Source organism: Ranitomeya variabilis, chromosome 7 (assembly GCF_051348905.1).
Source record: "Ranitomeya variabilis isolate aRanVar5 chromosome 7, aRanVar5.hap1, whole genome shotgun sequence".
Classification (NCBI taxonomy): domain Eukaryota; kingdom Metazoa; phylum Chordata; class Amphibia; order Anura; family Dendrobatidae; genus Ranitomeya; species Ranitomeya variabilis.
Window position 1 is genome coordinate 171,463,410 of NC_135238.1, and position 13,456 is coordinate 171,476,865.

Sequence of the window (13,456 nt, forward strand, 5' to 3'; positions counted from 1 at the left end):
TTGAAATTCTTTCTACCTAATATCTGGTCTCGGGCTCAACTGCTAGGCTAAATGATGGAATAGCAAATTATATCACAGTTTGAGATTAATAAATCCGTGTGTATTTTACTGAAGTGTAGCAAAACATATAAGGGGAAAGTTCTCAAAATTGATGCAATAGAAAAGTGGAGTATGATGATGACCAATCTGTTCATTAACAGCTCCTGTATTTCTCCTTTGCTCCAGTTCTGATAAATTTGCCACAAAGTGTGCAATATGTTTGCATAGTTTTTGTACTTTTGAGCATGTTTCTTGTTCTATTTCTCCAATAAACTGAATGGCAAAGTGACATAAACGCATTTTGATCATGTTGTTTTACAATGTATCTAGTTTAGCCAATCCTTTTGGTTAAGTTTAAGAAGTTGTCTATCGCGAAACAAAATGTTTCTCTGGGTTTGAAATATTATGTAACGACAGCTGCTAATATACCTTATGTTAGTATGCTGAACAAAACTATAAACACAACATTTTCCATGAGCTGAACTCAAAGATAGAAGACTTTTTCTATGTACTCAAAAGGCCTTTTTCGCTCAAATACTGTTCACAAATTTGTCTAAATCTGTGTTGTCAGCTCATCTCCTTTTCTGAGATAATCCATCAATCTCACAGATGTGGCATATCCAGATGATGACTAGACACGATTATTGCACAGGTGTGCATTAAGCTGAGCACAATTAAAGGCCACTCTAAAATGTGTGGTCCAGGGAGGTCAGAAAACCAGTCAGTATCTGGTGTGACCACCATTTATTTGCCTCCCGTAGTGTTAGGGTACCGTCACACAGTGCCATTTTCATCGCTACGATGGCACGATTCGTGACGTTGCAGCGTCGTATGATTATCGCTCCAGCGTCGTAGACTGCGGTCACACGTTGCAATACACGGCGCTGGAGCGATAATTTCATGACGTATTTGCGATGTAGAAGCCGTTGGTTACTGTGCGCACATCGTATACAACCTGTGTCACACGATGCAATCATGCCGCCACAGCGGGACACTAGACGACGAAAAAGTTTCAAACGATCTGCTACGACATACGATTCTCAGCGGGGTTCCGGATCGCAGTAGTGTGTCAGACACTACGATATCGTAACGATATCGCTAGAACGTCACGAATCGTGCCGTCGTAGCGATGAAAATTGCACTGTGTGACGGTACCCTAACACATCTTCTTCGCATAGAGTTGATCAGGTTGTTGATTAGGTTGTTGATTGTGGCCTGTGCAATGTTGGTCCTCTCCTCTTCAATGGCTGTATGAAGTTGCTGGATATAGGCAGGAACAAAAACACGCTGTCATATACACTGATCCAGAACATCCCCAACATGCTCAATGGGTGACATGTCTAGTGAGTATCCTGGACAAGCAAGAACTTCGAACAGTTATAGCATTCGATTTTTACATTGCAATTCTGTAACATAGGAAACTATAAATGGTCCTGTAAATCTACTATATAATTGTCTAAGGGTCACTTCCGTCTGTCTGTCTTTGTCTGTCACGGATATTCATTGGTCGCGGCCTCTGTCTGTCATGGAAATCCAAGTCGCTGATTGGTCATGGCAATGGTCGTGGGTGTTTTGCCACAACCAATCAGCGATGGCCATAGTCTGGCAGCGAAATGGCCGCTGCTTTACTGCCCTGCAGTCAGCGCTGAGCACTTACACAGGGTTAATGCCAGTGTTAACGGACCGCGGTGTAACGCACTCCGTTAACGCAGCTATTAACTCTGTGTGACCAACTTTTTACTATTGATGCTGCGTATGCAGCATCAATAGTAAAAAGATCTAATGTTACAAATAATAAAAAAAGGTTATTCTCACTTTCCGATGTCGCGAACCGCAACGTCATCACAGGTACTGCGCTCATACCAACCCTGGGACTGGAAGCTGACGTGTGCACCGCACACAGGCGCCAGGACTTCAAGGGGCCTTCGGAAGGTGAATGTTTATTTTTTATTTTAAGTCTTTTTTAACCACGCATATAGTGCCCACATTGCTATATACTACGTGGGCTCTGTTATATACTACATCTCTGTGCTATATACTATGTAGCTGGGCAATATACAACGTGACTGTCCAATATACTACGTGACTGTGCAATATACTATGTGCTCTGTTATATACTACGTAGCTGTGCAATATACTATGTGGCTGTGTTGGTTCTATTATATACTACGTCGACTATGCAATATACTATGTGGCTGTGCAATATACTACGTAGCTATGCAATATACTACGTGGCTATGTTATACACTACGTCGCTGACCAATATACTACATAGCTGTGCAATACACTACGTGGCTATGTTATATACTACGTGGCTGTGTTACATACTACATAGCTCTGTTATATACGTCGGTTGTGTTATATACAGTGTAAAAAACAAAAAAAAAATATTGCACATGGGTGACTAGTGAGAAAAACATCGTACCACTTTTCTAGATGCGATGCTGAAAGATTTTTTTTATACGGTCATATGATCTTACGATCAACAGCGCCAATCGGAGCTCAGCTCAGGCCCCTGCTCTTAGACACAGATACTGGCTATAAAACGGTTGGTATCTTTCATGTATGGAGGGAGCTCAGCTCCTGAATGCTCTACATGCATGCTCACCCCAGAGCTGATGTTCATGTACGTCATTTTGCAATAAGGGGTTCATACCTATGGATTGCGAACAGGATATCATAAAAGCTTCTGTAGGCGTAATGTGTAGATGTTCCAATACTTTTGTCCATGTAGTGTAACATACTTTTTTATATATTATTAATAACATATCAGATACTGTATTATATTTTATGAAAGCATAATATCGGTGTTTGCATTAAGGCTGCAAATCAAGGTGCGACCACAGGTCTAATCACCCAAACCGAGAGTATTATAAATGGCTATGATGCTATTAGTTGCACATGTTCAGACTCTTGCTGGGATTTGCAGCTTTATTACCCTCGTGTAAAATTGGCCTTTTATGTAGGAATTTTTGCTTGAGCAAGTAGACTTTCATAGGAGCCGATTTTGGCATCAGAAAGTGTTTAACAGTAAATACACACCACCAAGATTTACACTTTACAAGTCTTCAATAGAATAGTCTACCTCGCTTCAGTGCAGAATGTGTGTCAATAATGAACATGGTAAGAATTATAAAAATTGGAAGTCCTACAGCTCACACAAATTTTTCCCAGAGCTCATGAATGGTACGTAAAGAACTCAATTCACACAAAATCTGCAGTCATTTGTCTAGTAGCGTGTCTAATTTAGCCATGAACTCCACATGGGACTCCCACCAATCCCAAGAACCAGACCTCTGAAGGGTCACGTGTGAATTGAGTGATGGTTGATCATACACACCTCAGTTCCATTCATTCTCTGTGGGAGTGCCGGAGATAGCTGAGTGCACTGTTCAGCTGGTCTTCAGCACGCCCATTGAAAATTAATGGAGCGGAGGTTGACATGATCGATCAACGCCCCATTTACACAGAGCTCTTCAGAGCCCCAGTTCTTAGATTTGGAGGGGTTCTCAGCAGTCATAAGTTATCCACTATCCAATGGATAGGTTATAACTTCCAAACTTGGTACAAGCCCCTTAATGAACCTCACTTCATATTGTAACCAAAAAAGGAACTTCCCCAAAGTCACAAAGTAGAGGCATGCAATAGTGACAAAGTCCAGAAGGCTGAAAAAACCCCCAAAAGAACAGAACCATTAAGTTCAACTTTTGATCTTGCAGTGTTCACTGAGGAAGGTAATAACCTCTATGTGGTATATGCCAATCCCTCAACATGAGAAGGAAAAAAATCCTTCCTAGCTATATCTATATTGCAATCAGAATACATTTCTGGATCACAGACCTACTTTTAGAATTCTAGTATAATTTGTATATATGCGCTAATATGCTGAAGTACACGAATATAGCAACCAGAACTGTGTGTGCTGTCCAAAGGATTTGTTGGGATATGTGCAGATAGTCTATGCAGGAAGACATCCTGCCTACCGATGTCAGTGGGTGTCCAGGATGCCGTCAGCACTCTCCTGGGTGAAATAAGTCGAGGAAGGAGGACGTTATCTCCGAAATGTATAGGAATAGAAGCCGCTCTCATTTTGCCTGCTAAGGAATCCATATCTGAGGATGTCACCATAGCGTATGGTGGAAGTTTTTTGTATCAGGAGTTGCTTTATTCATCGTGACCGGCCAGAACGATGTCTTGGTTGGACAGCACCATGGATTTCGACTGCACAATTGTCAGTTTGCAGGTATAAAATCTATACTGTCCAGGTAAGGTCTTTGTATTCAGTAGCAATATATGAGTATTTGGGGCCCTACTTTAAACTTCTGTCCAGGGTCCCACTTTGCCTAAAACATGCCCTGGAGCTTGGAACATGTGAGAGTGGGTGATACAATAAGATGGGCACATTTTTTCCAGCTTCAGCATCCAACTCATCTCCTATATGTGTCATCTAGCACTACTTGATGAGCTAGTTTTACTCGAACATGCTTCCAGTTCACCATAGTAGCACTTACATTGGACCAGGCTAGTTCCAGCAGATCAGAAATTTAATTGACTTGGTGCAAATGTGGCATCCTATTGTCAGGACCTGGTTTAAAGCCATTGAGCTCTCAGTCAGTAAAACGCATACTGCTGCCAATTGTACAGATCGGAATTAATGTGTAAAATCAGTCTCCTCACGTACCGGTTTCTCGCAGGGTGGGCTCTCCTCCTAGAGTGACCATTCTGGTAAGAAGCTGTTGTGTAGTATAAGGCCACGTTCATATGTTTAGCATCTGGTCAGTATTTTACATCAATATTTGTAAGCCAAAACCAGGAGTGGGTGAATAATGCAGAAGTGGTGACGTGTTTCTATTATACTTTTCCGCCAATCATCCCATTCCAGATTTTGGCTTACAAATACTGAATGTGTGAACGGAGCCTTAGTAGCACTATAAAGCTCAGCACAAGATTTGCTGTAACACATTCAGCACTTAGTGGTTTGTTTTGAATCTATACTGCCATCACTATATTTTACATATACAGATAACTAGGAGTTTGAACAAGCACACGGCTCAGGCCAGCGAGAGCAGAGAGTTAGGATTAGGAGAACTATGAAAACTGCAGGCTGAGGATGTATAACTGCATTTCTTCAGAGGAAGTGGCATGGAGGTGAGCAGATAACTGCTGTATAGAAATCAATGGATTGGAGACTTCTGGAATGTAACTACTGCTGCATGGAAAACAGCTGCACACTATAAAAGATAAAAGCTGTCATTGTTCTACAATGTAGGAGAATGACAACAGATAGAAAAAACAAGGCAACTACAAACATACCCATTTTCATAATACCCCTTTAAAAACTGAAACTGTACATAGAATAGGTCAGCAATAAGATCACTGGAGGTCAGACACTTCTCTGGATCATCTGTAATCAGCAGTCAGATGTACAGAAAAGGACACTGGAGCCCCATACAATGTACTTTGGCCACTGCAGAGTCTTGCATAGTGTCTGTTATCCTCTATTCAAGAAACTTTTCAGAATAAGCTCTCCTGTGTGTGGACATGAGGGATAATGCTATAGCTTTCAATTTTATGACTTGCATATTCACCAGTTTTTCCCTTTGCGATCTCTTAGCTTGTCTCCTTCCCAATGGAATGCAAATTATTGTGATCTCGCCCGTACACTGCACAGTACACACAGGTTTTCCTGCTCTTCATTCTATTTTTTAGCATATGGAAGCAAACAACATCATGGAGCATCAGAGCCGAGCTGTCTGCATAGGACTCCACTCCGGAGTAAGGCAAGACTTGTTAGAAAGTTCCCCACGATCTTTATTTACTTTCCTCTGCCCGTTTCCTCACCCCTCTCCATAGAGTAAAATGGGCTGTGTCATATGTCACAAGGATACTACAGTCTGAGCAAGACATTTGGGCTTTTTTTTTTTTTTAGGGTGGCAGGAGAATGGCTGATAAATTGACAAGGAAGCAAAGTTTGTTGAAAGTGCCATTACATTTAGTCCTGAACAAACACCTTTAACCAAATCTGCAATCCACCTATCCAATACAACGATACAATAATGAAAGATATGACAATCTGTAAAATGCTTTTATGATACAGATCACAACTTGTATAGGATTTGTGTAATAGTAAATGTACTTGTTATAAATACATTTATTTTGTTTATTTTAATGTAAGAGTGTAATGGTATATGGAGATGATGCGTTTTTGCTGCAAAAAAACACAACAAAAAAAAAACACACAAGACACTGCAGCGTTTTATCGTGCCAGAAAAGCGAGATTTCTGAAATCTCATGTAAACGCCTTTTTTTTTTTTTTTTTTTACAGATTTTAAAGCTTGTTTTACCCATTCAAATGAATGGGAGAAAATGCATAAGAAAAGCACAAGCAAAAACATGAATTTTATGCAGGGAAAAATATATTTGTACTGTGTTAGCCAGTACAAAAATATTAAAATTTGAGAGTCCTCAGTGGCTGATACCTATTAATGGCTTACTGAAAAGATGCCAATAGCGAGCTTTCGAGACTACTCAGGTCTCTTCATCAGGCAGAGAATAACACAATCTGAAGTCACATATTTATACAAAAGAGGACACTGGAATACTGAGTTTTGCTTCACGTCCCTGGTCTTATTTATTCACAACAGGACACAGGAACAATGCAATATGTTACATCAGATTTTCTGTTAGTCTATGCCTGATGAAGGAACCCAAGTAGTCTCGAAAGCTCGCTATTTATTACAATCTTCTCAGTTAGCCATTTAAAAAAAAAAAAGTTACCCTCTAAGGACTCTCACACTTTCATGTTTTGTATTTTATGCAGCGTTTTCCTGCACTCGTATTTGCAGATTTTTTTTCTGCGGCGAACACTGAATGTGCCCACATACTTTAATATTTTCATGCTCGTACAGAGTACTCCCGCAGAGTTGTAATCCCAGAAAAGCACAGGTCAGACATATTTCTGGCTTCATGTGATATACACATGGACATGTGGTTGTGTTTTTTTTTCCCCAAGAATAGGTACACTTTAATCATGATCTCATTTCATCATACTGTAAAGCGTTGGAAAGGGAGTATGAAACTGCTGAATACGGAGGAACATTGTGGCTTCTGTTATAAATAGAAGCCTCCCTGTAGACGTGATCAGAGCCAAACCAGCATACTTTTTTCATAAAGGCAGCAGCATGGTGTTGTCCAGTGATGCCTCATTACTATTTAATTGGCATGACCTGTTACAAAACAAAATGCCAGTCTCTAAAGCTGCTAACGTTTTGTTGCCAAGTTTGTGTTTTGTTTTTTTTTCTGGGTAAAAACTAAAGACTTACCGTATTTTTATCTTCCAAACGGTTTCTATTCCCAGTGATGTCTGATGTAAAGTGGACACATCATTTATCAGATCCTATTCGCCCCCCCCAAGTTTATTAAAATATTAACAAATAGATTTGTTAAAGAAAAAAAAATTATGCACCCTACCAGCTCATCTGAATCTATCCAGAGGAAACCGCCCCATTGGAATGGCTCTTACAGTCACTGAAATTTCAGTACTGCTGCATGTGAATAAGTCAACTTTCAATGTATAATTTGTGCTACATTTCACCTTTACCTCATTTGTATGCATATACAATCATGTGAAAAAAAGTAAAGACACCCCATGTAAAGATTTTTTTGGCCACTTTTTTTTTTTTTCAAACCCTTAACATCCGCCGATACACCTTTTAACACCGGCAGATAAGGGTAGTTGTTTCTCAGTGCCGCTTTTTAACGGCACAGAGAAATAAGGGTATAGCGCCCCCCAGGGTCAGAAAATCTTGGGTTTCGGCTACCAGGGGTAGCTCAGAACATGGAGAACATGACTCGGGTCGGTTTTTACCGTCCCCAGTGTTGCGATCGCTGTTATTCACCGAATTATGGCGATCGCAAAAAAAAGAGTCTTATTTTCCATTTATTTCTCTCTCCTCTGATATGATCTATCATACCAGAGGAGAGAGAAATGGGGCCCCCAGACCCTCCAGCTCTGTCCCCCAGCATCATCTTCTGGGAAGAAAATGGCGGGTGCATGCACAGTGCACCCGCCGAGCTCTGCCAGTCGGCACTCAGCAATAGATTTTTCCTATTAGTTCATTTTGATCACAGTGATCAAAATAAAACTATGATAAAAACAAACACCTCCTAGGTAAAAATAAATTTATTTTTTTACCATTTGGGTTAGCGTTGGGGCTAGGGTTAGAGGTAAGTGTTGGGGTTACAGTCGGGGTGTTGGGCTGTGTTAGGGTTGGAGTTAGCATGGGGGGTTTCCACTGTTTAGGTACATAAGGGGTCTTCAAACACAACATGGCGCCCGCCTTTGATTCCAGCTAATTTTGCGTTCAAAAACTCAAACAGTTCTCCTTCCCTTCCGAGCTCTGCCATGCGCCCAAACAGTGGCTTTCCCTCACATACGAGGTATCGGCGTACTCAGGAGAAATTGCACAATAGATTTTGTGGTCTATTTTCCCCTGATACTCTTGTGAAAATAAAAAGTTTGGTTCCAAAGTAAATTTTTTTGTGAAAAAAGTAAAAAAGTTCATTTTTTTTCTTCCACATTGCTTTAGTTCTCGTGAAGCACCTGAAGGGTTAATAAATCATCTATAAGTATAAAATGACAAATATCATAACAGTGTCAAATGGGGAAAAATAAGGAAATCTTTCACCCGATATGTGTCGTCCCCTAGGGTGAAGTGGAAGATATCTCATGCAGTCTATCCAAAAACACCATCCTCATCAGGTCTGAACATGTGTAAAAGCAGGAACATTGACCCCGATAGGCCCTGTGGGTCAATAAAATAGCCCTAGAAGCCCCATAGCTCCCGCTCTTACAAGTGGGACTTGCCCTATATAATATGCACTGCATGCCTCCCGACGAGTTTCTCCTTGTACATCTTCAGGGAGGACATGTGCACACATATGATGAAGAAGAGGCCAAGTGTCCACTGCCCGCCCTGCTAGTGGTCAGAATAGTGTGGCATCTTCTCTATTAATGACTTATTCACCACTGTGACTGTCTATTCATTTTACAATACCTATGTGAAGCGAAGATGTGTACCCCATTTTTAGTGACTTGTCCTCCACGAAGGTGTTTTCATTTTATACTACCGCTTACATGCTTCTATACTTCTAGATTAAAAGTTAAGTTTTACTTTCCTCACCTTGCTGCTATATTCTTGAACATGTGAGTTTTGGGAATTCGGACGTTGATCAGGGCTGCTAGACTGGTGTTTCTCTTTGTCTCATCTTCCGCTATATTTGTTATTTGATGAATCAAGCCTAAACTCTAAAGAGAGAACTGTAATACTCATGGCTCATATGCCTTTGTAATAAAAGATCAAGAAAACAGATTCATCTTTTTTTATTTGATTGGTAGCAAAACATGGTTGCTGGCAAAATTGAATAGGTGCAAAATGGTAGACATGGAAAAGAACAAACCCCCCCCCCAAAAAAAAAACAACAAGAACAAAACAAGTAAGGGAAAATGTGAAAAATGTTAAGAAACACAATATATTGAACCTGTGTATTACAACTCATTCTAGATATGGATAACACATTTATAGAAAGTATTTGATCTAGAAGAGCTGCTAAAAGTGATATCTTGCACCTTTGGCTGCAGTCGGCCTTGTGGTGACATCGTGAGTAGTTATTCACCCCATTTGGGTTTCTTAAACCCCAAAGTAATGCCACAATCACACATCCATGATACATGGGCTGTCCACAGGTCTCCTGTCCCAAACTTGACAACCTCAGATGTACAGAAGGCTGTCAAGTTCAGGTCAGGAGACCAGCGGACAGTCCGTGTATCATGATCCATGCGAATGTGACATGAGCATATGATCTTGTCAAGAATTAACGTTTGGCATATAGCACATTATTACAGCTATTTTTTTTTGTTTTGTATGTTCATTAAAATATAATAATGAAGCAGCTAACAGTACATTGTTTTTTTTTATACCAAAGCATAGGGCAGAAGCCTAAAGAAATCTTCCAGGATCTAATATCTTGCACACCTGAGGTTAGCCTAGGTTTGAGGCACTGGTAGCAGCTGAAAGCTGGTGATACAGTCGATTAGCCAACTTGAGGGGGCAAACCAAACCTTACCTTGGCGCACCCTGGCTGGATTGAATTTGGAGGCTTTATCATAGATGACATATTGCGTACAAAACCTCTGGTCAGAATCGGCGTCTGCATGGTACGCCACTGTGTTAATGGTTTGTGTTACATCACTATCTGGCTTTGGTTGGCGGATTAAGATTTGGCCACCAGCAGCTTTAACAAGTTCAATCAGGTCCTCCTTTCTCTGTTCTTTGAAACATCCAAGGAAGTAAAAATGACATCCATCCAGCAGGCTTGGCAGCTGAAATAGAAAACAAACCCAATTACTTAAGGGAAAAGATGGAAGAAGGGCTATTCTATTAGATATTCATGGTAGATGCGGGGTTTCACATCCTACTCCAGACGAGAAAAAACAGAAGACGAGAAAAAAACAGAAGACGAGAAAAAAAAACAGAAGACGAGAAAAAAAACAGAAGACGAGAAAAAAAACAGAAGACGAGAAAAAAAACAGAAGACGAGAAAAAAAACAGAAGACGAGAAAAAAAACAGAAGACGAGAAAAAAAACAGAAGACGAGAAAAAAAACAGAAGACGAGAAAAAAAACAGAAGACGAGAAAAAACAGAAGACGAAAAAAAACAGAAGACGAAAAAAAACAGAAGACGAAAAAAAAACAAGACGAAAAAAAACAGAAGACGAAAAAAAACAGAAGACGAAAAAAAACAGAAGACGAAAAAAAACAGAAGACGAAAAAAAACAGAAGACGAGAAAAAACAGAAGACGAATATTAATAAAAATAATCCACTGAACGGAAATAATCAGGCAGTAAACATGAAGAATACCTTTTCTTAATTAATGACCCATTTCCACTGGCTGATTTCAGGCCAGTAAAATGAATCACAAATGACTATGTTCAAGTTGGCGCCCAAGGAGCAATGATGGGGCAGAGCAGTCGCTAATAACATACTGTATATGGGGACAGATGTATTCTATCGCAGGTAAGCTTCTGCTAACACAGGCCGATATGTTGCTGATAACCATGACTTAAATGCTTGTATAGAAATAAAATAAAAGTTTTTCATGTTTACGCCAGCAGATTATTGGGAATAAGTGTTCCTACGTAGTTGGGCACTGATTATGGACTTATAATAGAAACATATAAAATGTGGCTACATCTAAAAAATTACCAGCTGTTCTCTATTAAGCCGAGCGTTGTGAGGTCCACCGTCCACTTCATAAAGTTCTTCTGGCTCTCGTCTTCTTGTCTTGAGACAGGTCTTCACCCCTGAAAAAGCCCAGAGGCACGGTATATGAATTATGTAATAGACAGTTACTCATAACACATGCTGTTTTGCTGCAGGTATGGACTGTGAAGGAAAAATACAGAACACAGCGTAATTGAGGTTTCTTTATATGCATTCACTCCGAAATGTGAACCTAGAACATAAGCACATGCCGTATGTGCCAACTATGAGGAACACCACACGCGTGCACATATGCACCATCTGCACCAGGTCAGAACTAAATTCACACTTCGAACAGGACTGGGAATATTGTGCACTGAAAACCCACAAGTGATTAAAACACTGCATTAAACCCAGCTAATTTGCTGGAGAAAAGGCTTTAAACATTTTGCATAAATATACCGGTAGTTAATGGTTCTCTTTTGGGCTCCATTTAGAGGTATGGAGTCTCCAAAGTCATTAAAACTTCGCAGTCTATCCTGAAATAATTGAGATCCCCACAGCCAGAGTGCTCATTTGAGAAGCTAACGGCACGTGAACATTTAGCTATGTGCTACTGAATAGACAAGTACCATACGGTTATAGTGTACGCACCATCTCTGGAGGCAAGACTGTATAGTCCTCCCTCCCAAACACATGAATGAGGGCAAAGATGGACAGGCAGCGGATAGTAGGATGACAATCTGCAGAAGTTTTTGGTATTAAACTTCTGATTTCCTACAAACCAGGTGGGATGATATGTTTGGTGACAGCGAGAACGATATAAAGCAGCAGTCGAAATGTTTGGCCACTGCTGTCACCTGTGTGAGGATCACAACATGCACTTTTTACATACATCACTGCATTTTTGCCACTTATTTCGGCATGAACGCCTCTCAATTAAGGACTTTTTGATTTGTGACAAATTCATCAAAATGATTTGTCTTTATTTTAAAGTTTTTCATTGTTTGTTATATTTTTTTCTATATCAAATTGGCTTTTCCAGATGTTTTAGAATAATTCATCATATGTGACTTTTTAAAAAAGTCTAAAAAAATTGTGGCAAATATACTCCAGCTTCCTGAAAGTGATTTTATGTATGTATGTCAGGTGTGTTGGTGCAATATTTTGCCATTTTGTGAAACATGTGACTATTTGAGCTAAAAAGTTGCAAAAGAAGTCAAAGACAAAAAAAGGAAAAAAAAAATAAATAAATAAAAAGATTTTTGGTATTGTCTCGTAGTCTTCACTGGGGGACACAGGAACCATGGGTTAGTTTGCTGCCGCCTGAAGGTTGATACATTTTTCTTAAAGAAAAAAAAGTTGCCTCCTCCCTGCAGACTACATCTCGCATGCATCCTCGGTGAGAAAAAAGCAAAAAATTAAAATAAAGAAATGAAAGGAAAACCATAACCACCACGAGAGAAAAATCTACTTAAATGGACACTACTAAAGCAGGATGGCACCATTGAAGCTCTAAAAAACTATAGGGAGAAAAATACTTTATCTAAAAAACTAATTAAAGCTGCCAAAAAGCAAACAGAGAAGCACATTGCTAAGGAGAGTAAAACTAATCCCAAACTGTTCTTCAACTATATCAATAGTAAAAGAATAAAAACTGAAAATGTAGGCCCCTTAAAAAACAGTGAGGAAAGAATGGTTGTAGATGACGAGGAAAAAGCTAACATATTAAACACCTTCTTCTCCACGGTATTCACGGTGGAAAATGAAATGCTAGGTGAAATCCCAAGAAACAATGAAAACCCTATATTAAGGGTCACCAATCTAACCCAAGAAGAGGTGCGAAACCGGCTAAATAAGATTAAAATAGATAAATCTCCGGGTCCGGATGGCATACACCCACGAGTACTAAGAGAACTAAGTAATGTAATAGATAAACCATTATTTCTTATTTTTAGGGACTCTATAGCGACGGGGTCTGTTCCGCAGGACTGGCGCATAGCAAATGTGGTGCCAATATTCAAAAAGGGCTCTAAAAGTGAACCTGGAAATTATAGGCCAGTAAGTCTAACCTCTACTGTTGGTAAAATATTTGAAGGGTTTCTGAAGGATGTTATTCTGGATTATCTCAATGAGAATAACTGTTTAACTCCAT

General features: G+C 39.8%; 1 protein-coding gene across 2 annotated transcripts in view; it reads right to left on the reverse strand.

Moving 5' to 3' along the window:
- Positions 1–9,404: 9,404 nt before the first annotated feature.
- Positions 9,405–13,456, reverse strand: part of BARD1 (BRCA1 associated RING domain 1) — an 87,888-nt gene continuing 83,836 nt past the window's right edge. For both annotated transcript variants that reach the window (XM_077272261.1, XM_077272262.1), the window contains exons 10-11: positions 11,305–11,402; positions 9,405–10,420 (exon numbers count right to left, since the gene is read on the reverse strand). In XM_077272261.1, coding sequence (XP_077128376.1) covers positions 10,085–10,420; positions 11,305–11,402 — 434 coding nt within the window. In that variant the 3' untranslated portion in view covers positions 9,405–10,084. The remainder of the gene's footprint in view (positions 10,421–11,304; positions 11,403–13,456) is intronic.